Here is a 26,282-nt window from a genome sequence, read left to right as displayed (position 1 = left end):
TTACAATTTAATATTTTTATACCTTGTTGTATAAAAAATTTTTGATAAAAATTAAAATAATTAGTTTGCCAATTTTTTTTTATTTTATTCAGTAATTTTACATAATAAAATACAAAAAAAAATTATTTTTATATTAATTATTTATTTTTGCTTTTACATTTATTTTATTATATATTATACTCTGCGACTGACCACTAATAATATAACACATTCCCTGCTGTGTATGATTGCCACGAACATGACGAGAATAATTAATATGCGGACAAACAATTTGTTATTCACCCTCGATAGCCTAGAATTAGTATAACATAATTTGTCTATCTAATGAAGAGTTTTGATAATTAACTTTGCGCATTCCGAAGTTGGTGAACGTTAGGAAGAGATCGAGATAATCGCACTCTCAGCGCTATCGCACGGACGGCATTTATACGTGCAGCGTGCACCTGACATAGCGAACAACTAGAGTTACTGTAATGAGGAGAAGGGAGAAAGTAGCGTCGGTATATAAAGAGTTGGCCGTGACTTTGAAAGCATCATAGAATCGGTTGTAAGGACAGATATTGCAGAATCGATTGTCACAGCAGTGTTCTCGTCGCGCAAGATCATGAGACTATTTGTGAGTATTTTCAAAAAAAATTCGATATTTAATTATCCGGATAATATGTGTTTGATAATGTTGCATACATTAGATTTTTAAAAACAATTACATATACTATATACAACATTAAATTATTTAGTTTTATTAGAACGCTAATTTTACGACAATACAAAACCATATAATTTTTTTTCTATTAATTTATTGGTGTTGTGTTTTAAACAAATACACACATTTTGAACTCTATCAACCATGTACTATTACTACTTTTCTCACAAATATTTATTAAAAGCATTTTGGTAAAAATAGTTTGTTTAAATTTAATATATGTATTAATTTTTCTATTAGAATTTGTGTTGAATCTATATGTACGTTGATCATTAATTTTTTGTGTCAAAGAGAAATGGGAAACAGATCTTATTTTTCTCACGAAAAGCAACTAAGCCTGCAAACGAGACAAGACTGCAATTAGTTATTTATTACGAAATTACTGCGCTTTGCGTGACACCATTTCGAATATGGCTTGTTCAAACGATTAGAAAGAGCGAGTGATTTGCGCGTTCGACCGAGTTTTCTCGTGAAACTACTGTCAAAAGAAAAAGACTTAGACTCGTGTTTAGAAAGCGGTGAAGATTAGCCATCTTGGCGACATTCGAAACAATAATTTTAATAATTCATTTATAGGTGTTAATCACTATGGTGGTCACTGTTTGGGCCTCTTATGAGGAGGAACACGGCGGTACAACTTATCACGAAACATCTAAACCAGTGGAGATACCAATCTACAAGAAATACGCGATACCAATTCCCCATCCGGTCCCCGTCCCGGTGCCTCAACAAATTAAGGTTCCAATACCTCAGCCCTATCAAGTTCAAGTTCCAGTACCACATCCAGTTCCTGTAGAAGTTGTCAAACACGTTGAAATACCCGTTGAAAAGCCAGAGCCGTATGTCGTGGAAAAAAAGGTTATTTTATTGTGATAATTTTTGCACACATTGTGTTGTATATTAAAAATTTGCAAAAAATTGGCAAATTTTTAACAATTTTTCATTATTATTATATTATAAAATATTATCATATTTTAACATAAAAATAACGTAAATAATGTATGAAAATATTATGTACTTAAATTAAAATTATATTTAAACAATTTTTAAAGTATAAAGAATATTATTATAGTATGTAGAAATATTAAAATACATCGATAAATAAAATATTTTATATCATATAGTACTAATCTATTTGTCATTTTTTTACTCATTTATGTTTTAAATATTATCAAATTTGTTATGTTACAGGTACCATACGTTGTCGAAAAACCATATCCAGTGACCGTAGAAAAGCATTTCCCAGTGCCAATACCTAAACCATATCCAGTTCATGTGCCAGTGTACAAGCACGTCTTCCATCATAAGAGCTCAGGACATGGCTGGAAGCATTGATTCGATAACCCGGAAGATTCTATTTAATATTATTATGCCAAAATTAATGACAAAAGCATTACATATGCAACAATAGATCGTAAGCATTATGATATTGTGATGTTGTATATAGTTTGTTGTTATATATGTAATATTATATATAGATTGTTGTTATATAATATTTGTTTAAATAAATTGTTTTTTCTGTTATAAAAATTACTAACAGTTATTATTCTTTAAATAGAATATTAAGTAGAGTAATTTAGATCAATAATAAGTTAGGAATAATTAAAAACTAAGATTCTTAAATAGGTACATCGTGGAAAATTAAGTTCAAAAATATTTAGCTTGCTTAATTATCAATTTTTAATTATAGAAATTCTATAATAAAAATAATTAAATTTAAAATATTAAAGAGAGTTTTTATTCAACAATTTTTTAATAAATAAAAAGAAATACTAGAAGATTAAAAGTAATTAGAATACTATGCACAGATAATAAAATTAAAGATATTAAAAAATTAAAAACATTAAAATTATTTTTATAAATAATAAATATATACATATAATTTAGAAAAATATATTTTCTTAGCGTTTTCTTAATAACTTATACTCTGCTCGTTTAATAATTGCCTTGTATTGCCTCTAGCTGTTATGTATAAGCTTGCGTGCAATAAATAACTTTAGGCGTGTTTAGTTTTTTGTCAAAATCGAGAGGGAGAATGCATTCACACAATTATTATAAATTATATCCGTCTCTCCCGTAGGCGATACCTCGGGGTGTATGTAGTGATATAGCGTCCAGATTGTCGTAGCAAACTAACATGTCTGCAACGCAGTAAATGACGACGTATAATGTCAACGATGCAATGTGTCGCTGTGCCCGGACGGGGGCATTCTCTTACGCCGTCGCAGAATTTATTCAGGAAATACCGAGGCACGTGCGATTGCATCATGTAAACCTGGTGATCACTTTTTATGCCGCTTAAGGGAATCACATTCGACTTGGGCTTGGCAAGAAATTTACCCTCTCTATAAGTAGAGCAAAAGTTTATAAAACCGAGGACTGCAAGCGACGCGCTTCTAGTTTGGTCCAGAACTTCTCATCTATTGATCCTCGTACAATTTGACGGAAAGGAAATCATGTTCAGAATATTGGTAAGCATACCGACATAATGTTGTTTTATAGTAAGTTTGAGATTGCTGAAGATTCGTTTATTTTAAAATTTATCAAAAATGATTATTGTAACATATTTTGATCAAAAACTATTAAAGTTGTATTAATTTATTTTTTATACATATGCCAAATTTTCAAATCTTTTGTTGTTTGTTAGAAATAGTCATTAATGAAATATTTTAGAATCTCTCATACACATCCATTTTCTGTTACTGGCATTATCACCTTATAACGTATAGTAAAGAAAAATATCTTTGATTGACTTTATTCTTAAAAATGGAGCACAGCGATTTTTGTATTTTTTTAAATTCTAGTACTATTTCTTAAAATTTTTTTATTACATTTTTAGTAAAAAACATAAATAAATATTTCAGATAACATTCTACAATTTATATATTTTACAAAATTACAAAATGGCATTTTATATACATTTTTACAAAGTTAAAAAAATTTTATATATATTTTTTTTAGATATATTAAATGCATCTAGATAATTTAAATACATTAAATAAATTTTTCTAAATAACTACATTTTTAACCTTAGATGCATTATATAATATAATTTTTAAACAAATTTTTTATTTAATTTTATATAATTTTTTGGAGAGTATTTTTTACATATTTTATATTAATCTGGCAGTTAATCGTCAACCTATTCTAATTTTTAGATACCATGCTTAATATGGTTGTCAACGGTGCGTTCGGAGGCTGGGATGCAGATGAACATGCCGGATGAGCCGCTGATGGACAGAGCAGCGGATACTTCGATACTAAAGGCAAAGAGAGAGTCCATTCATCAGCCTTGCGGACCAATTTACTCGCATGTTCCCACTTATTCGCCGCCATCCGTTTACGTTAAGCCCTTGCTACAACAAGCTTATCTGAAAAAGGAACTGGGGGTAGCACAACCCTTAGCTCATTTGCAGTATATTCAACAACCGCCCGCTTATGCCGTGGTACCGAAACCAGCCGTCACATATGTGAAGCCGGTGACATCTGCGATAAATTATCACCCAGTGCATCAACCTGTGCAGTACATCAAGCCCGTGATGCCCATTGATCAGAAGCCTTTGCTGTCATACGCGCCAGTCTATCAAAAATCATTGTATTCTTACGCACCTATGTATCAGCAACAGCAACTTATGTATCATGACGTGATGCCGAAAGTCTTCCTCAAGAAGTATGAAACACCTGTCGCTCAAATTGCTTATCAAAAACCATTGGTCCATACTCCCGTTCAGTACGCGGCGCCGAAGGTGGTGCAGATACAAGCGCCGCAGTTGTCCTATGCAAAACCCGTTGTTCATGTTCCATCACCCTTATATGCCCCGCAACCCGTTCATAATTCTGTCATAGTTAAGCCGCATTGTGTATAGATGACTCGATTGCGCGCAACGTAGATGTAGAGCTTTACAGAATTTGAGAACTCTTAAATATTCAGCGAGCAGTTTTATCATCGATTGGCATTTAAACAAAAAATAACGCCGATAGATTGCAATAAATAAAAATGTGTAAAATTTTAGCTTGATAACATAATGCGTTTATATAATACACACACCCATCTCTTATCGAATCAAATTATAAAAAAACAGATTGTCAAAAATGATAAATTCAATCTAAAACATATAATAAAATTATTTTTCTTTTTCAACCAAGTGTCAATTTTTTGTTAGAGTACAGGAAGTACGAATGTAAAAAATATGAAATATCATGTACAAATGCAGACGTATAATGTACGATATATCAAGAAATAAAGAAATTACGTAATAGTATTACAAATTAGAAAAATTATATAACAAAAATTATGCCGAAATTTGCTGTCAACCAAATTTTTGTTATTTGTTCGAACTTTCATCCAGAGAATTATATGCACATGAATTTCCTAAGCATAGGTATAGCGTACAATTATGTTATAGAGTTGCGGACATCTTCTGCTTATCTAGATTGCATCTCCTGAGATCTTAATTCTTCGAACCATAAAATCTCACTGAAATTTCTCCGATTGTTCTCAGAAAATATGTATCGCATTATTAAACAATACATGTACAAAATATCAAATATTACAAAATTTAAATTATTATTTCAAAAAGAATAAAAATATATAATTCTAGTTTCGATTGTAAATAGAATACTTGTGGGAGATTATAAATATTTTATATATCAATATAAAAATTTTTGAATAATAAAATAATTGTACAATTTCATGTTCTTGTTACAAATTGACGTAAAAATTTCTTTCCCTTTTGTCGTACTAAAAAGCAAATTGATTGCCGATATCTACTAAAGCTGGCTGAATTAATGATAGTTTGTCGGTTAGTTTTCCATCTATTCCCAAGGATTTCCAAAGATTCACATACAGTTTCGTCACATACGCGCAACACCATTCAACTTGTTAGTTGTTGAGTTACTTGCGTAACTCGGCAATGAAACGATCTCGCGATTTTGAAACAACTTACACGTACATGCTTGCGGGCGTAACCAGCCGATTTTCCCATAGGTATAAGCGCGCCACATCGCGACCACACGAATCCACATGAAGCACGAATTGTAAACATCCGCTTCTAGCGCGTAATATTCGCATGTATTTACGTAACAATGCGCAGCGACTGTTGTATAAAATAGACTTCTATGGGAAGATGCCTTTAGTACAAACGAACGAAGCATCTGAAGCAAATTCATTATGAGATACTATGTGAGTGAATGTTTAGAAAATTTAAACACAGTGAATCTGTAAATTAAAAAAAAATTCAATTACATACAATATCTTGATTTAGTTAAATTAATTTACTAAAAACAGTCGTATAAATAAAAAAAAATTATTAATATCTATTTAAAAAAATTAACATAATAAATTGAAACAACTTACAAATACGTGTTTGCAGTATTTAAAGAAGCGTATTATTATTGTGTTATGTATTATTGTGTTTTAGTTGTTTTTATTGATAGTTGCGATTTGCGAGGCGAGCATAATAACAAGAGATGTGGATTACACGAATCTTCAGGCAGTTTATCACGGCCATGGCGCTACCAGTTATCAAAACGTGCAAATTGATAATCATGATAATATACTAGTACCGGCGAACTACAGAGACCAAGCGGAAATTGTAGATTTGGAGCATCATGCATATTATCAACCAATTATTCAAATCGTTGACTCTCAGAACGACATAGATGACATCCATGATATATCCCATTCACACACAAGTAAATCAAAATATAAATTTATAATAAGTAGTGTTTGATTTTTGCATATAAAATTATATATATTAATTAAAATGTCATTTTAATACATACAAATTATTATAGTATATTAATAATGTATTAAAAATGATTTAAAAAAAGAAGATATAACATTAACGATGTTGAATTAGAAGCACTAATAATATTCGATACAGCTTAGAAATAGTATAAACTTAAAGAAATATTATTTAATATTATTTTTGAAAATCGAGAACATATAGTTCTTTGTGTGTTCTGTGTGTATTGTGAAACATGAAAAATTCATTACATATTATTTGTTTCAGCTCCATACGAAGAATTTACTATCGCTGATATCAAGTCAGATGTATTGGAACATTATTTTAATCATGATGATGAGAAACATTATCATGATCTCCCCATATACGAAAATAATTAAGGAAATATTAAAGAATATATCATATTAAAATATTATTTTTTTGAATTAATTAATTTTGAGTAAAATTAATTTTAAACAATAAAATATCTCTCAGGTATGTAACTGGTTTATTTTATTGCTTATAATTATTAATAATAGTAAAATAAAATAAATAATGCGTGTTTTGTATAAAATATTTTTTGACACTTGTTGCGGTATAGTTTTTACTGTATTATAGTTTTTATTGACATACAGGCACATGATCTTGCGAAAATAATCGCCCATAATTTAACAAAAAAGAAATAGTCGCGAACGTAATTTGTAATATTTTTTTTCTTTTGTCCTTTATATCTAATATATATGTAGAATGATATAATAATTTATGTAAATAACATTATATTATATAATGAAAACAACAATGTGTGATAATAATTATACTAGGCTTCAGTTTGAAATTTATTTACAAACCTGTGACACTATTCGTGTAAGAACATGGGCTGAAAATTACACGATCTCTCGAGATTCTAATGTATTAATACTCTAGTCATTATCAGCAGTCACAAGAACTATTGGCTAAGATCCGTGAAAACGTCTCTCAACTCAAGGTATGTATAGTCTAGAAATCGTTACGATAACAGCAAGAGTCCTTCTCAGCATTAGGCATCGACTCATGAATACAGACAACAATCTCACGCACGCATATACGCATACACGTTTTCCACTTCGATAGACTTCGATAATAGTATTAACAATCAAAAAATATTCACTTCGTCTGATCGCGCGGTGGGTCACACCGTTTAATCAGTTCTGATCATGTGATACTTCTTTTACATATCTAATACTTGACTAGATCACTTTAGTTTTATTGACTCCCTCATTAGTCTATAGGTACTCGGAAACTATGGAGATACGAGATGTTTGTTTATAAAAAAATACTTGGCTGAATGAATTAGAAACGTTACTGTAGTTACTTGTTTACATCTGATTTCTCATAATACGCGACATTAGTCGATAAATATGAGAATGATAGCTAACAAAGTTTGATCCCAATTTCAAGTATAATTAACGATAATAGTAAATTGTCTGAAAAACAGTCCTCGTTCATAGCGCACTATTGCTATGGAGGTAAATTGCGTAAAAACTCGACTGGTACTCATCACACATAAAATTCAGCCAACATCTTAGCCAGCTCGTAGTCCATGTCTTCATTCTTGTACATATCCATGATCTGAAAAAATTGTATAACTAAGACAATTATATTAGAAAATAAGCTTGTTATTTATATATTAACTGTGAAATTATGTTATAAGATAATTTTTTGATATTCAGATTTTTCAGTGAGTCACTAACTCTATGTTCTTAATTTCATTGTTGATAAAAAAATAATTAATTAATTTTTGTCCAAGATTTGTTTAATTAAATTTTCAATTATGCTAATTTTTCTGATATTTATAATGTATGCACGATATATATTGATATGGCACACATGAACAATTCAGTTTTAATAAATAATTCAATATTGATGTTAACAAATATCTCTCAAAAATTATTTACTTACTAAAGCAATATTAATATTTTTTTATGTAATACTTTTTTACATATCTGATAAAGCAATCTAAAGATTTTTACTGTTTAAGTAACGAAACATAACATTAATAAAAAATACAGCACATAAACCTTTGATTTTTATTATTCCAGATATTTGATTGTAAATATTGATAATTTTTGACAGTTAATTTTTTATAATATCGTTTTTTCGAATTAATTTAACTCCACTTATAATTTGTAATTTATTTTGAAATATAACGATGTAATGAATAAAATATCAAAGGAAAAATAAAATATAAAATATTTTTTAAGAAAAAACGTGGTTTATTAATATAATATTAAGTAAGATATAAACGTGATATAATAAATTAATAGAAACGTAGATAATAGAGAAAGAAATTAATAAAATTAACTTTAATATTCACATCTGATATAAATAAAATTAAACTTAATTACAAAACAAAAATTAAATGTTGTGAAACAAAAATGTATCATAAATTAGATTCATCTTTTTAACAAGTAAGATCTTTTATCACAAATTTGCTTAATACATATATTCGGGGAAAATACCCGAAAAGCAACAATAATTAAAATAAATAAAAGGAGCGGAAAATCTAAATAAAATATTTAGATTTTCAGCATTTTTTAAATTTACAACCGATTAGAATGTTAAAATAAATAATTTCTAATATCAAAATTCGCAAAAGTTGCTTATAATTATACAAAGCATATGAAACATATTATTTCTATGTATAAATACAATAAACTATACTACCGGAAAAATCCTTAGTCTAGCAAGAGTTTGTTGCCTTACCGCATTCATATCCTTCTGCAATTCCTCCAATTGTTTCTCGTGGATCACTTTGAGTTTCTCCTTCTCCCTATTTTGTATTATCTGCGCGATCCTGCGTTCCTCCATGAATTTTTTCGTGTTGTTCTGCTGCATCTCCCTGAGTCTGCCCTCCTTGATCCCTCGTGTTTTCAAAGTCTTGTCATTCATCACCTCTCTTGCGCTTTCCACCGATTGTCTCGCTTGTCGCGCAGTCATATCTTTCATCTCGCGTTCATGCCTTGCAGTTAGCTGTTTCTGTTGCGCGAGCTGTGCAGCTACGCACAATTTGCATAGTTGGGCTCGTCGCTCCTCCAGATGTCCGCGGACCAGGTCACGTTCTTCTCGGCGTTGCCTGTCAGCGAGACGCGACCATTGGGCCGTTTGTTCGGAAATAGCGCGACGAACTGTAGGATCTCTTGAAAGCTCCGCTTTGCTACAATGAATTTTTTTAATTTTTTTTATATTATTCTACTATTGTCTTTTAATTTAATTATTATATATCAAGTGTTTTGTCAATTGATTAATTTAAATTTTATCAATCTTTAATATGCGTAAATTATTTATTTTACATATTTTTTCAAAAATTTTTACTTTTTTACAAAAAAAATACGTTTTTATTTTGTCGTTTATTTTAAATTTATCTTTTTGTCATAAAATTATTATTTTGATTAAAAATAAGTGTCATTTATATATAATAGATTAATAGATAAATATTTTTGTTAGAATTTGATTTAAATTGCTCAATAATGACTAACTTTTTTCCTTTAAAAATCTTCTCTATAGCAACACAATGTTGTTTCTGAACAGTCAACTTCTCTTTGTGATGCCTCTTTTTCAAAGATTCTAATTCTTTTTGCTGTTTCCTTAATACTTTCTGATAACCCTTTTCTTGTCTTAGAGTTTCCAAAGTAATTGGATCAAACTTCATTTCCTCTGTAAAAACAATATGATGTGAATATAAGTACTAAACTAAACACAATTTCTGCATCTTACGATTTACCTCTTGGTTTAGCCGGTTCGTAATGGTGAGACGATACGTTATTTTTGCCGTCCACATTGTTTTTGCTGTCACTCTCTTCAATTCCCAAGCCTCGTATTTTATTTTGCGACATACTTTCCGTCTTTCTAAATGCTCGTGGCGCCGTTAAAGCATCCATAAATTCTAAAAAGAATTATAAAGAATATTGAAACAATTAGAAAAAGAAAAAATATATATGTATATAATAAATTATATAAAATATTTATTTACATAATTATATAATTGAGATATACCAATGTGATATTGATCGTACCTTCAAAACCATCTGGTACATAAATTTTGATATCAATATTACAAAACAGCATGGGTAAAGACATAGGAAAATTAGCTTCGGTTCGCAATGCAATGTGCCGATAACCGGCCTGCAAACCGTCTAAAGGAACGATTCTTTGCCCTAACAGCTTGCCGTTTGATTCATCGTATACCGCGAATCTCAAAGCAGCCAAATCTGGTAGAACAACTTTTCTAAAGAGGAAGGGCTCCTCGTTATAAACGGGATTCAGACCATTAGCAGGTACAACTCTGGTGCGAAATTCCTTACGTATCGTGTCGGTTGGTAGGCCGTACATTTCGACCTCCACGTACGTTCCGACTTTCTTATCGGATAAGAACTGACCCGCTATTACCTGTTAGAATGTTAAAATAATTAATAAGCTAAAATAATATGCTAAAATAATAAATTATTTTAATCTCAAGGACAACCTTTTTCTTTATATAATTTTTCTATATAAAATAGTATTTCTTTTTTTTAATTCTTATATTCTAAATATCTTATTTTTCAATTATCAGTATTTTGTCATACGTAGCAAATTATTATATTTGTATTATAAAACATAATAAAAGATAAAGATAAATTAAAATAAAATAAAAATGAGTTATATTTATATTACATAGTCGTATTAATCATTTTGTAATCATTTTATCTTGAATGTAGAAAAAAGAAATAGAATTTTAGAATACGAGAAATCAAATAAGATATTATTAAAAATAAAACATACTTGAACACTACACTGTGTGGCGATCACTCCATCCACTGGACTCTCAGCAAAAGGATCAAAACTCCTATCAGCCCGTCTCATGAAATCCGGCTTCAACAAATAGCCCGAAGAACCGTTGTACTCGAACTTGCCTTGATTCAGTTGCATGGGCAGATCCGCGGTTTGGAAGTTCAGCGACACCATTTGACAGCCAGCGTTCCAGAAGACCTGTTTCGCGACGATCGATCATTGAGAGACTTTTCTTCGTGTCCTAGCGCAAATTGCATTCTACGAATATGTATTTACCTGTGGCATATAATTGGAAGAGTCGGCTCGTGTGCCTTTCGGATAAATTCGACTCATCTGTCGTTTGTTATAATTTACGAACTCAATAGCTGACGTTTTCAAGTAATTCAAACCAGCAGTTTCCGCGAAGGAAGACATATTGTGATGAATATTTTTTTCTGAAATAATAATTCATTTTTAATCATAATTTCCATCAATTAACATTGTCAATCGCAATTTTAATTACATATTAAAAAGAGTATAAAGCGTATTTATATGCATAACATTAAACAAAAATTATATCCAAACTTTATCTTACATCTTTCATAGAAAATACTGTAATCACATAATAAAATATTGAAAAATATAATAATAGAGAGATAGATATATTAATGCAACGTATAATGTGTAAAATTAATATTAATATATTATTATAATCGAGTTAATAATATGATATATTACAACATATCTTCTTTATTAATATTTATAAAAAATAATGTTTATAAAAGAATAAAAAATTCGAACAGATATATACATAATTAATTTTTTAATAAATGCAAAGATATTTTGCTTACGTTCGGCAACATCGAAGCCAGGAAACTTTATAGGTTGGGCATAATTAACCATGGAGGATAACCACGGATGTACATTAGTAGTACTTCCGGTATAAGGTTGAGCCGCCACTAGCTCTATGCTATCGCCGAGACCGGTTGGACCGCTGCCAACAGATTGCTGCTGTTGAATGCTTGGTGATGTTACAGATTCAGGAATTTCCTCCTAAGAATAAAAAGATGTAATGCCGTTTTACTATAGGATATTATAGGAAGCCGTGGCCACTAAATTAAAGTGAAGGGGCACTAAAACTATATCTCTTCAATTGAGGATTATAACGAAGGTTACCTTTACCGGTTGCTGTTCCACGACGGCGGCGACAGTCGGTGGCGCGCTGGCGTCTTCCTTGACCTCGTCCTCGATCACAAATTGGCCTTGCTTGAAGAGCTCCAATTCCTGCTTTTCGACCTCGGGCTTTAAGCGCTTGTTCTTAATGAGAATCTTACGTTTCAACATACTGGGTGGCGGAAGCGGTACTCCTGGCTCTAGCTGTTTTTAGTACATTTAAAATGAGATGTTTGAAAGAGCCACAAGATTTTGCACGATCGACTTAATGTAAATGTGAGTTAATACAAAAAATTCTTTCTAAAAATCTCTTATATTTTATGTGCTTATATGATAATTTATTATAATGTTTTGTATTCTAATAATTTATTTAAAGTAAATAATAATTATATAAGATATTTTATATTTTATACATTTCCAATAAACTTACAGGATATTCTTTTAAAGGTTCCCGTAATAATAAATCACCCAGAATTTCATCGCAGTACTTGGCCAATTTGTATTGCTGCTTCTTGCTACAATGATTTTCAAAACTGAGAATCACTGGATATTCGGATGTAACGAAGGCCGTATCTCTGACCGCATATATAACATCCTTGAATAGAATGTCAGTACACATAGCTTTGCCGTGAGTAATTATTGGCTCTTCGTCTTCCCCTTTGCCATCCCAACAATCCAATTCGACACATCTTTAAATTCGAAATAAAAAAAAAATTAAAACTCTCAATGTTGGTAATTATCAGTTATTTTTTACATTATAAAATAATTGTCCGTTTATTTATAGATAATGGAGCATAATAACAAAATTATTAAATTAAATAAAATATTAACAAAAAATAATTGTATATTTATATTTATAATTATTTATTATTTATTATTATTTTTTAAGCTGTATTATAATTTATTATAAAATTAAAATGAATAAATTTTTTATCTATATGCTATTATCATGAAATAAGAGTGAATCAATATTTGTTAATTTAACATCAAGAATATCGATTTTATGTCAAGATATGATATCGCATATTCAAAAATAAACGCTTTGGTACGCTAGCGCAATCGATGTAGCTATAAATATGTACTAGTTATTGAGAATTGCTAGAATGTATATGTATACGTCATAAATCAGGTAAATCATCGTTTCTATATTTTGCATAATAATACTTTACCTGCATCCGGCAAGTAGAACTTGTCTATACATTTCGACACTGCTCTTTCCACCAAATTGTCGTCCGCTTAAATATGTATTGTGACTCGAATTGATATAATAATGTGCTAAAGGTTGATCCATATCCATATAAACGTCAAGCCTATCGAGAAAGACTGGCGCGTTTTCGTCGGACATCAGGTACCTTATGAAGCCATCCTTCGTCATCGTTTCTGAAATTACGCAGTTATTTTTTAAAGAAAATCACTTTAAAAGTACAATTTATCTTCATGGTACCTTCATGAATTTTTCGGTCGTAGTTGAGATATGGCCATGTTAAATTTATTTTTATTTACTTTTTAATATCATTAAAATATTACAATAACAATATATTTGATGTATATTTTAGATGATGATAAAGATAAATTAAATATCTATGAAAAAAATCAATATTTCTTACAAAGCAGCCGATTAGGGTTAGTTGGTCTCAGAAAAGTCGGGAGAAACATTTTTCTAATGCTACATAATTTATTTATCAAGTTCTTACTTTCATTGCGAACAATTTCGTTCTGTTCGTAATCATTGATGATTTCCAGTGCCCGTTTCTCGTCATAAAGTGGATAGAGAATTTCGTTCAAGGTCGGATCTCTTTGCTTTTCGTTCAGAAAGGTAATCAGTTGCTCCAGATTAATCGTATCAGCCTTACCCTGTGTTCTGGAATTTTCAGAATAAATAATCGCGTTAATTCGCATAAAATCTCTTCTTTATGTGTATGCCTATCTTATCTTAAAATAGGTATAAACTATAAAGTATGTATTGTGATTCAAATACTATAAAGAATAAAATATTTATAAAATATAAAAAATAAATATACATAAGTATGTATAAAAATATATTTCCTTATTAAATCGCTTGTTAACATGTTTTATACTTGAAAATTTCTTAATTTTATAACTTAGAAAAACTTGTTTCTGTATTAAATTTTATTAAAATCTTATTGTCTGGTGTATATTCGAATTCAAATTTATAATTAGCAAATCGTTAAGAAAAGTATTATTTTGATATGCATAAAAATATGTGTGTATCCAGATTTATAAAATATCTTAAATATTTTTTTCAAAACGAATACTCACATTGATTGAAATAATTCTTCTATGTCGTTTCTCGGACATATTTTATGATAAAGTGCATAAAACGCATCAAAAGTGAAGTCATCTGGTTCTATCACGTCATTCTAAAGATAAAAAGAAATTGTTTTTACAATATTTTTACGAGATGTAGAAATAATATTGATGATTTATCTTAATAATTATCAAGATACTTTTCCACTAGGTAGGCCTAATTCAGAAAGACACTGATAAACGAGTTTTTCTGTCTTGCCAGACGCAAAAGTTCTTGCGACGACCTTTACCGGAACTTTTCCATTAGGATCCACCAGCATTCTCAGTCGCATCCAACTAAAATAGCATAAATTTATTCAATAATCTATTGTAAGTCATATATTCTTTTGCGTCAGAAATAAAATAGAGAAATACGAAGTTACGCTATGTGTGTCGTAGAATTTACGGCTAATTATTTCATAAAGACAAACAACACTATTGTTTACAGATGTTAGTGTAAGCGTACATAAATGCATTGGTAAACTCACTGTTTCTTCAAACAAGTAAGCGGACAAACGTTATTCGCTTTGACGTTGTGCGTAATCGATCGAATGCCCTCCAACCATACCTGTGACGACATATGACATATAAATGATAAAATATAAATTTGTCCTTTTTTTCATGGAACAAAAAATATGCACTAAATTTAATAGATGGATACGACCTATAAATTTAAATCACGCAAGTCATTAAGCCTATCAGTCATTGCATCCGCAACATGTTATATGTTGCAAATAAATACAAATAAATACTATTTAATATATAATAATACATATAAAAATAGAAAAAAATGGAATTCTGCTGTCGCAAAACTATCACTTCATATCAAATTTTGCGTCCTCTCTCTCTCTCTCTCTCTTTCTCTTTCTATCTTTCTCTCTCTTTGTCGTGATAGATTATTATTTAATATAACAGAATACATTTTGCTATATTCTTAAAAATAAATAGTACTATTCATAAATGCTACGTCGCTGTATCGTATCAACCAGTCAATAATAATTTACTTTACTGATAAGCTTAACATGGATGCCCTTCTTGTTTTTATCATGATTAGTGTGCGGCGTTTACCTTGGCTGTGGCAAGATCCGGACATACAACGTGTTGATAATTGATATTGGTGTAATCGGCGCCAGAACATATGGTTAGGCTTTTTTCGTCCAACTGTTCACCGTGCTTGCTGAACAGCTTGTCATATAACTTTGGATCCTATTTGAAACGCATCAGTCTATTAAAGCTATTAGTATGTCTTTTCTTTCTCTTTTTTCTCTTTATATTTTTATTGATTTGTTTGGCAAATTTCATATCGCTTGTATAATTAATTTTTCTTTTAATAGTAAAGTAGAAAATTATATACGTCAATATCTTAATTAATGAGGAAAGTATATAGCGTGCGTTTTTATATTACTACAAAATCAAGGTGTATTAAATGATTTGCCAATGTAATATACAATAAAGTAATAAAACATTGCTATGATATATATTATAAATATTTTTTCTTATATCATTATTTTAATGTAATTTTGAAAAAGTTATTTGTAAAGAGCATCAATATAATTGTTCTATACAATATTCGTATTTTCATGCAATTAGATACAAAAATTAATGATATATAAAATATTATATTAATTTTTGAATAAATAATTACAATGTATTTTAATAGATTAAACCCTATCATTATTTCGAGACAATGAAACAATTCTTGTACCTTTGGAACGCCTCCGGCTCTAGTGTCGCTCACTTGACACAACTCTATAACATCACCGTCCTGGAGGGGAGAGAGATAAGATAAGAATGAAAGTGTCTATTCAGGAATATAGTAAATTGCTAAAGATCTCAGAAACACCTCATTCTCTTTTATCCCACAAACAAAAAGGCACAAACGGCGGGAGAAAAGCTCACCTTTCCCTCGCCCTGCCAATAAATAAAGAAACCATATTCGTCGACCTTGAACAGGCAATTCAGTTCGATTTCAGTGTTATCTTTTTCCTCTGTCCAACGATCGAAGACGCAGCCGATACGGAGTGCTTCCGGCACCTCGATCTGCCAGTTGAACTCAAACTTCTTCGTCATCTCCGCGGCGTTCCACCGATTTCCGGCAAAGTCAGCCTAGATACGGCGTTTTCCGGTTCTGTCAACAAGAATCAATGTCGCCGTTAAAGACATTGGAATTTCTCATCGGATCTATCTTTCCTGTACTGATTGCTCAAACGACGTTTCTTTCCTTTCGATATCAATCACAAGCATAGTTTCTGTTTTATGCCAAGTCTTTGAAGATAGACATTTACATGTATATATTCCTAGTAATCCTGGTGCGTAAATTGTTTACTGATGAATTAATATTTTAAGCTCGATTGTATTTGAGCGTGATACTATGAGTGTGTATTACACAATGATAAATTTCTAAAGTTAAGCATCGATGTTTATTCAGTACATAGTTTGCACTATTTTATTGTAAACATACTTGATAAATTTTTCTAAACATAATTGCTCGATATAAAAGCATACATAATGCCAGATGTATACATAATTGAGCGTCAAGAAATTATCATTTGTTGTAGAAAAATATCTGAAAACAAGTAACATATTTTTTTCTAATAAGCAGACGATCTTCGCACTGACACGTAATTCTTTCTTATTCAGAACTCGTTTGACGCCGTATTTAGTTAGATAGTTATTAGCCGACCTGTGGCCCCAATAAGTAACACATATACGTAATACTTCAATAGAGTCATCTAAACCTTAATCGGGCGTTAACCCCTCTGGAAAATGAATCGCTAACCTTCTATGATCTTTAATATATTAATCTGTGATGCGTGCAATTTAACTTTAATTTTTAAATTATTTTTAAAAATTAAAAAAATAAAGATAAATAAAAGAATAATATGTAAAATTATTAAAATTCTGATATTTATTTATTTAATATATTTAATATTTAAATCCTGTTGTTAATAAAAACTGTTGTTTTTAAAATTATTTTAATTCTTAAGATTTCTATATAATTATTTTTATTTTATACGTTTTTCTCTATTTTACAAAATCTTTTTAAAAATTTTAAGAATGATATTCTTTGTAGCTTTTTCTTTTGGAGATATCTATCATTATTATTTCTAACACTAATTCTGTCTACGGAAGTTGAAAAAATAGAATCTACGATATGAATAGCTTTAACATTGACGTAGAAAACTGAAAAAAAGATAGCATAAAGAGAAAAAAACGTCATTGTACACTTTATATATTGAAAATCATCTGACTAAAATAGTTTTGTCTTTTTACATACAACGTAGCGTTATGAAACGCTTTTTAACGATATAAATAAATATCTTTTGTATATTTTTTATGTATTACGTTCAACTATAGTTACAAAAAAATATGTAAGAAAAATTATGATATTTTACATGACTATTATCAACAATATAATCAAATTTATTTTTATGCTTGTTGCATGTATTATTTGCAGTATTTAAAAGTCAAGTATTATAGTTTATCTTTCCTTTGAATCATCGGCTTTTGGATTTTGAATAACCGATAGTTCGTCACGGTACAGAGAGTTTTCTAGCGTCGTTGCACCGATTAACCTTTACCGCAAACCTGCACTATGTGGGACGAGTTATATGTGAATGTTGTCAAGGAAAAATAGTCATATGTAAGAAAGTTTTGTTAAACATCTACATATCGTGATCTAACATATCACGCAACAATTTAGAAATATTTATTAATAATAGTAGTATGATTGTAAAAGAACTTACAATGTTAAGAGCGTCTCTTCCGAGTTGACCTGCTCATTTTAACTAGCGGGTGCACCTGCAACAAAACAAATTTATAAACTTTAACTATTCTTAATAATCACGCTACAATTTGTACTTTAATGAGAAACATCAATATTTTAAGATTTATATTTTGGTAATGCAAAATTAGTTGCTGATGAAAATTTAATATTATATTAAAATAACACAGTGTATCTATGTACGTATATATAATTAGTAACATAAATCTGCTAAAAATTTTATAATATATTATTTATTTTGTGCAAAATTTATCTATTTCATATTTATGTCTTTTTGAAAAAAAAAATGCTGCAGTTGAAAAGATATTATTTCGAATTTAGTATGCCAGACGGCATTCATTTTCTGTATAATTATTTCTCTTACGCTACTCTATTCTATAAAACGATGTGTTAATTATATCTAAGGGCAGACACGAGCCTCTCTGAAATAAGTTTCATTCTTCGATTAAATGACCTAATCGATATCTTTATATAATTACAATAGATTTACGTAACAGTTTACGTAACATTTTAGTAAAATGAAAAGTCTAGATAATAACCATATTGTTATTAAATCTATTTACTTAATAATATTGATTGTAAAATTATAGAATGCTTTTGTTATTGCTATAAATTAATAAAAGATAACATTGAGGACATTAATAAAAAATATTGCAACAATAACATTGTATTGTAAATTATATGCACATTTTTATTTTTAATCTTTTTCTTGCTTGTAATAAAAAATAGATATTTAGATTTATTTAAATTAATACATAATAATTAAATACAGACTTAAGAGAGATAAACTCTCTATTGATATTTAATTTAATTTTTTGCGTATTTTTATTTTATTGTAATTTTTATTCTATTGTAATTTAATATTTAATGCAATAATATAACACTATTTAATTTTGAAATTTTTTTTATATACACTGTTAGTATTGATATGCATATCATCATACGGATATCCTAAACTTTATCAAAACTTATCTTAATTAGTTCATCAGGAAATGAAAGCTGCCGGATACGATATTACGCACCTACATATTGCATGCCACACGGAATAAGGCATTCACGATTAAGTATACTATAATTCATATACGATAATTCCTCCATAAAATTATTTCTACCAAAACATCCGAAATATGATAGTAAATCATAAAATCATAAAAGCAAATAAATATTACGTTAAGAAATGATTTATATGATAATAGACGAGCTTGTTATATATGTTACTGTGTTATCAAAATATTCGATTAGTGTCAAAGATTTATATATAATTAAAACAATTTACATTAGAAAGCGTAAATACAGAGAGATTCTAAAAGTGAATGAATAATCTTGCCAAATCACCGATTGCGATATTAACCGCAACTTCCGAGAATTAACCACATTTTCCCGAATGTTTTTTGCTTGTGATGATATATTTATTGCCATCGCGCTTCTACAGAAGAAGAATTCAAATGCTGTCAGAGAGTTGGCAAGCGATTAGTTGACATCCGCATTTTCGCCGTTATTGTTCACGTGCAATTCACGACAACCGTGAGCAAATTTAGTAATAATAAGTTTCGCAGAATATAAAATAATAAGTTTCGCAGAATATAAACAGATGTGAATCGTAGTCATAATGCATTAATATTGGCCGAAAAATATCGACGGCAATACTCGTGTACAAACAAATACCATTAATGTAGGCGTTTGTAAAATGCATATAATTGTCATATATCTCACAGATACGCGTGGGCGTACAACACGTGTCTATATAAACACTATGTGTATACCGGTCACATAAACAGATGAACGTTAGGGAAATGCGATTTTCTTATTGATGTGCCGCTTCTTTTCATATCTGTAAAGTTAGACCTACATTTTTCAGATATGAAATAAATTATTAGAATTTCAAATCTCTCCCAAAGAATTTCAAAATTGTAAATCGATTTTAAAAAATCTTCCATTATTCAAACCAATAATGAAATGATTTTAAAAACCGGTAGAAATAACTTCGCGTTTGTATTTGAAGTATAAAAATTACAATTATTTCCTGTGTGTCTATGAAAAATCTATTCTATTTATAAAACAATATATAATTTCATTGAAACTCTTGAAAACTCTTTAAATTCTACATAAAACATTGCGTAAAGTTAACTTTTTCAGATTTTTAAATTGTGTTTTTGTTGCTTTAAATGACAGAGCTCTTCCAAAACTGAGAACTATAGAACTTTTAGACAGCAAAAAATATTTCAAAATATTAATAATTTTCTTCTTTTCTATTTTATGAATGTAAAGCTAACTTTATAAAGATCTTCCTTTCGTTATGACAACAACATTCTAACGCATCTATAATCCATATATTCACGAATCGATCGCATTAATGTGATATGTATAACTTACGACTTACCATAATCTTTATCGTACCATATTGCTTGTTAAAGCGTCGTTAATTCAGCCAGTCAAGATGACGAGTAAAACAGTAAAATTGAAGATAAGGAATCAGTTATTTAAAATTATAATTAGGCGTTCGAGATACATGCTGGCGATAAGTTATTATTTAATATAATACTTTTGAAAAAGATATTGAAAAAATAATATTTATAAGACAAAGAGAATTAAAAAGTAAATAATATAAATAGTTTTATAATAGAATATTATTTTTATTACAAATTTTTAATTATTTAATTATTGTCAGTTTTATATACAATATTATTTCCATGTACATAGAATGTTCAAAAGATATTAATTTATGTCAAAATAAAAATACTAACTTTTTTTTATATTTAATTTTCTTTTTTATCTTTATATAATTTATTTTCTTATAAATTTAATTTATATCATGATGTTATTCTCTTTCATGTCAAATATGATATTATGAGCATATATCTTATATTACCTGACTTTGTATATCCTGCGCATGTTTGTGATCTATGTAGCTCCTGGAAATTTTCATGAAAATAATGCATCATTACATTTAATTATCTGATATTAATATGAAAGCTCTAACTGCCAGAAATGCAATTATAATAGCAAATTTGCAAAAATTTTAATGTCTCTAACAAATAAAATATTACTAAAATTCTTATTACTTTTTTACTTTGATTTGAAATAACTATTTCTTTTTATTTTTTACGCATATTATATAATCATATATTCAATTATTTCTTATCTTTCATTTATTTATTCTTTATAGTATAATAGTACATACTAACGTAATCTATATTATTATTGACAAAAATTATCATATTTTTAGTAATAATTTTGCATCTTCAATTAAAATAATAATAAAATCAATTATTAATAATAATTCAAAGAAATTGAAAATGTTTTATATTTTATATTTTTAATAACCGGATGCATCTGCTCGAACTTATTGATAAAACGTAAAATTAAAGCATCGAAGCGAAATTGAGATCTGTCTAAGTCAAGACTTGCATAATCAGCAAAAAAAACATAAAAATATTAAACTACATCAATTATAGAATATCAGTTGCTAAGTTGCCATGATTGAATTATCTAACGCAGATCAATAATTATATAATTGATAAATAATTTCCGAAATTTTGGAGGTTGTATTACATTGTCATGACATTGACTGCTCAATCGCTCAATACACTTAATGATCACTTTAGGCATAATGAAAGTAAATGATATTTATGACTTAACAATGTACATTTTTAATAGACATATTTATATTACTTTTAAAATTAAAAAAAAGCATTTAAATTATTTTAGTCTTAACTGGAATTTAAAATATATATATATATATATATATATATATATATATATATATATATGTATATAATAAAATAATAAAAATTAAATAATGTCTGTAATGTTCTGTCTTTAATTATATTTGTCTTAATTATATCTGTTTTATTACATTTTAAGCAAGCATTTTTATATTTCATTTTCTGAGAAAAAGTATTTAATTTTACATTGGAAGCTAATTTCATTCTCTCTTTTATTTTAACAGTGTCAGGATACTTGACGAAATAAAATAAGATATTCTAGTCAATTTGATAATGCTTCTCAAACAAACAATACCATATGGTTTTGTTATTGTTAGCTGAAAATTGTTATGTCTTTCATTGATATCGGTTTCGAATATACAACAGATATTCTCTGATAAAAAATGTATTATGCAATGTGTTTACGATCTTAATGCACCTAACGATGCGTTCGCATCGTATTTGCATTCCACGTGGCAAGAGAAAACTGATGATTCGCGCAATTTACATTATCGTCGAAATTTATATACGCGTTTCTCTTGGATGCAGTTCGTCAAAATACTATAAATATTTCAAAACACAGATTCGTATACAAAAAAATATGCATTTTGCAAACACAGTGCAAATATCTAACAACTATCTTATAGCTATTATATAAACTAATAATTTCGCATTTTATCTGACAAAAATAGAACTTGTTTCGCGATCTAACATTTTGCAAGTTTATTGTTTAATTGAATAATTGTGCTAAAGTTTTCTTCAAGCTGTTATTATGTTTTCGTGACAGAATTATTATGAAAAATTCGTCACGTTGGTATAATCATACGAACAGATTAGAAGAGAAAGATAATTTTTTAAAGTGAAGATGATAAAAAAATATTTCTGATGTATGATTCAATCATTAAACTGAACGAGGAAACGCTGATTCTTCATGTATTGTATCTTTACAACGCAGTTTGCATGTATAAAGATATGTATAAACATTAACTAAGATCAACGCTTACAATATACTGCGAATTATTAATAAAAATAGAGATGTATTCATCATTGAGTAATTTAATGTTTTATTGATACTATTGCACTGTTCTTGCTTATAAAACCATCTGTAATTATATCTTATAACAATCCTCGAACTATTGGATGTCCACTTTAGCTTTACGAATACCTGTATTACAAAAAGAATATGAGAGATATTTGCGACATGTTTTTTCTCAACAATTGCGTCGACGAACGGTGATAAATCTAAGAAGTCGAGATCAGATGTCAGCTTGATGATCGAGGTTCGACCTGACCGCACAAGCAAGTGTCGTATATAATAAACGACACCTTTTCTCCCGCTCTCTCTCTCTCTCTCTCTCTCTCTCTCTCTCACTCCATATCTCATCACCGCAAGCGGCGCCTTCGGATTCCCTTGACCTCGAAAATCCCTCGGGAAGTCTTGCAGTCAGGGTCGTGTCTCGTTGTTCCATTACTATCACCTCGCGCCAATCTTACGCGCCTTATTTGCGGCTTATCTCTCGCTGTGATAACACGACGCTGCTAATTAGCAAGTCCTCGTTGCCTGTAGCTCTGCTCGCTGTGTCGCGAATATGTATGCGTAGTCGGATGGCGCATAATGTGTGTACATCGCGCGTAGCGCAAAGCATACGTGAACGGCACATATACATGCGAGCAGTGACCATCAGAGAAGCGAGAGAAGGTGAAAAAAATATAGAGCGAAAAAGAGAAAGAGATAAAAAGAAGGGAAAAGAGAAAAGAGGGAAAGAGAGAGAGAGAGAGATCGAGCGGACGAGGACCGCGTGGCACTGCGCGTACGTTGCGAATGTGTGTGTGTACAGTACGTTTGGTAGACAGTCGCTAAATGATTGGAGCATTTTTTTTTTATACAATGTTTTTCTATTCCTCGTGGCTATCCCTTTAATAATTGGTGATATCATAGATTACACAGCGGAACGCTTTAATCTATTTCAAGAAAGTGAATTACAAGCGTGGTCATCTTCCATCAACCTTCGTAATAGTCTAAGTAATTAGTGAGCGTGGTTAATACTAATTAAGTAGGAAACGATAATGCATTTGGTACATGGCGCCCTAGCTCATTATTCTAGTATGTAATAAATTAGTTACACACAGAGCACTAAGAGAGGCATCATGTAATTCGTTTTCCTAATGGATAAAAATATTGGTCCGTTTCATTTTCAATGAACATATAATGCTGAAAATCAATGTTTTATATTTATGGTATTAAATAATGAAAATTAAAAAAAAAAAAAACAATCGAGCGTGTTTAATATTAAATATTATTTTAAAAAAAACCTCTGAAGAGATCGAAAAAAAATCTGAATATGTATCTTGAATTCTAAATGTCAAGTAAAATTTAAATGACAGCAATTGTGGACAGAACAATAATGCATTTATTTACAAAAAAAAAAACGCGCGTAAAGAAATAAACAATAAATATAAATAATAATAATAAAATGCAAATGTCACTTGCAAAAACCGCATGAATTCGAAATGAAAATTAATCGATGCGTGTGCGTGCCAAACGCGGCACGCGTGACACATCTCGTGATCGTGCTCAGGAGCAGACATCGATGACGTCGATTGTACACGCGCGCACATTCGGTGAGCACGCTCTCGCGCGCGTGTGCACCTTGCCTCGTCTGAATTCTTGCAACACGGAATTGGCCTTACCGTTCAAGCGGTTCCCTGCCTTTGCGTAATTATTCGTCGAATGATGAAAACCGCAGCCGCTTCTCGATCAACGATTTCATCCTCCGGCGAAGCTTCGCGTATACATTAAACGGGCACATGTGCGTCGAACATTACGTGAGAAAACGGAAACAACACCCGGACACGGACGTCTATGCGTGTAATGTCACGGACCGATGCCGGACGTCTTCCAGGAGCAACGGAAGAAACTGACGCTGCCGTCTCTGTTGACGGGCTTGCCAGCCGCCTGGCTCGATACCGTCTCTTTCCCTTACGCGCATGTGCCGCCTGTGGCCGTCATTCAGTTTTCACTGCGTCTCATCGGCAAGAACGAGATCTGCTAAAGCTATTGCATCACGAGCGAGGAATGTATCGTACACTCGGCAGCATCAATAATGCCTTCTCGCTTGAAGAAGTTCTTTCGGATCGAATAATAGCTAGACACATCGCGTTTAGTTATTTGTGTATTCTGACTATTAGTTTAAAAAAAAATCTTCTGAAAAGTTTATGACACAGTTTAGTAGATCTTGTATCGTAGTGTCGACCTAAACAATATTCCAAACATCGAAGCCAATAAAGAAGATAATTTATTATTAAATTAATCAATAGAGCTTGACCATCTATCTGTCCCTTCGTCCCTCCTTAATACCTTACCATTTACTCACGGCTACTCCAAACGAGACCGAAACTCAGATAGTAGATGAAATAATTCGACGAAATTTTCCAAAGCTTGGAAAATTTTTTCAAGGCGCAAGTGATATTTATCTGATGGTTTATCTCATAGTAATTATTTATTATACATATAATTAATATGTCCTTGTATTTCGTTTCTTTTTTATATTTCCGGACATCATCTCGTGATTTAATCTTCCTCCCGCTAATTCTAGAGCTGTCAAACTGATGAACATGACTCCGAAAGAATGTTGCCGGTTCCTTCTTGAACCGATAGTCATATTGCATAAATAATTAGATGCAATGTGACAAGCTATTATTCGATCCAAATGAGACCATCTACAAGCGAGAAGGCATTATTGACACCGAGTGTACCGTCATAAATAGTTCTCGGAATATTCCGGCGATCGAACAATTCAAACGACTTGAATTTTTGGTTTAAATCTTAAATTGTTTAAATTTTTTGAAATTGTATTTAGATTAAGCGTATATGAATATACGTACATACACACATATACATTAATATATGTATATATATGTATGTTGTATATGTATGTTGTACATACATATACATATATGTGTATATGTATATGTATGTAGATTTATCATATAAAAAAAAATTTATTATTGCTTGTTATATTCAAAAAAATATAAATCTTTTTTTTTTATTTTAATTAACTCTAATATTCTAATTAATTCTAATCTAATTTTAATAATAT

At 29.9% G+C, this 26,282-nt stretch overlaps 4 protein-coding genes across 5 annotated transcripts; 3 read left to right on the top strand and 1 right to left on the bottom strand.

Annotated features, from left to right (window-relative positions):
* Positions 1-548: 548 nt before the first annotated feature.
* Positions 549-2,236, top strand: LOC126853310 (mantle protein-like). Its single transcript, XM_050598922.1, has 3 exons — positions 549-616; positions 1,280-1,561; positions 1,895-2,236. The coding sequence occupies exons 1-3, from the start codon at positions 605-607 to the stop codon at positions 2,036-2,038; spliced, it is 438 nt and encodes a 145-aa protein (XP_050454879.1). The 5' UTR covers positions 549-604; the 3' UTR covers positions 2,039-2,236.
* A 780-nt stretch (positions 2,237-3,016) lies between these two features.
* On the top strand, positions 3,017-4,844 carry LOC126853298 (uncharacterized). Its single transcript, XM_050598905.1, has 2 exons — positions 3,017-3,174; positions 3,862-4,844. The coding sequence occupies exons 1-2, from the start codon at positions 3,160-3,162 to the stop codon at positions 4,567-4,569; spliced, it is 723 nt and encodes a 240-aa protein (XP_050454862.1). The 5' UTR covers positions 3,017-3,159; the 3' UTR covers positions 4,570-4,844.
* Positions 4,845-5,851: 1,007 nt separating this feature from the next.
* LOC126853311 (uncharacterized) lies at positions 5,852-6,992 on the top strand. Its single transcript, XM_050598923.1, has 3 exons — positions 5,852-5,885; positions 6,124-6,397; positions 6,718-6,992. The coding sequence occupies exons 1-3, from the start codon at positions 5,874-5,876 to the stop codon at positions 6,828-6,830; spliced, it is 399 nt and encodes a 132-aa protein (XP_050454880.1). The 5' UTR covers positions 5,852-5,873; the 3' UTR covers positions 6,831-6,992.
* Positions 6,993-7,124: 132 nt separating this feature from the next.
* LOC126853262 (1-phosphatidylinositol 4,5-bisphosphate phosphodiesterase-like) lies at positions 7,125-25,139 on the bottom strand. Of its 2 annotated transcripts, none has more exons than XM_050598854.1 (20): positions 24,874-25,139; positions 18,441-18,495; positions 16,594-16,822; positions 16,400-16,459; positions 15,763-15,900; positions 15,183-15,262; positions 14,856-14,991; positions 14,668-14,768; positions 14,082-14,248; positions 13,557-13,767; positions 12,818-13,076; positions 12,391-12,591; positions 12,066-12,267; positions 11,512-11,669; positions 11,227-11,433; positions 10,482-10,854; positions 10,190-10,351; positions 9,945-10,122; positions 9,172-9,622; positions 7,125-8,037 (listed from the first exon to the last, which is right to left on the bottom strand). In XM_050598854.1, exons 3-20 carry the CDS (start codon positions 16,762-16,764, stop codon positions 7,966-7,968), a joined length of 3,327 nt encoding a protein of 1,108 aa, XP_050454811.1. In that variant the 5' UTR covers positions 16,765-16,822; positions 18,441-18,495; positions 24,874-25,139; the 3' UTR covers positions 7,125-7,965. The 2 variants fall into 2 exon arrangements, with proteins under 2 accessions (XP_050454811.1, XP_050454812.1); XM_050598855.1 differs by having other exon boundaries at positions 12,397-12,591.
* Between the last annotated feature and the right edge of the window lie 1,143 nt (positions 25,140-26,282).

This window comes from Cataglyphis hispanica, chromosome 12 (assembly GCF_021464435.1).
Source record: "Cataglyphis hispanica isolate Lineage 1 chromosome 12, ULB_Chis1_1.0, whole genome shotgun sequence".
Classification (NCBI taxonomy): Eukaryota; Metazoa; Arthropoda; class Insecta; order Hymenoptera; family Formicidae; genus Cataglyphis; species Cataglyphis hispanica.
Note: the sequence above shows the minus strand (reverse complement) of the source record. Positions and strands in the feature narration are given on the sequence as shown.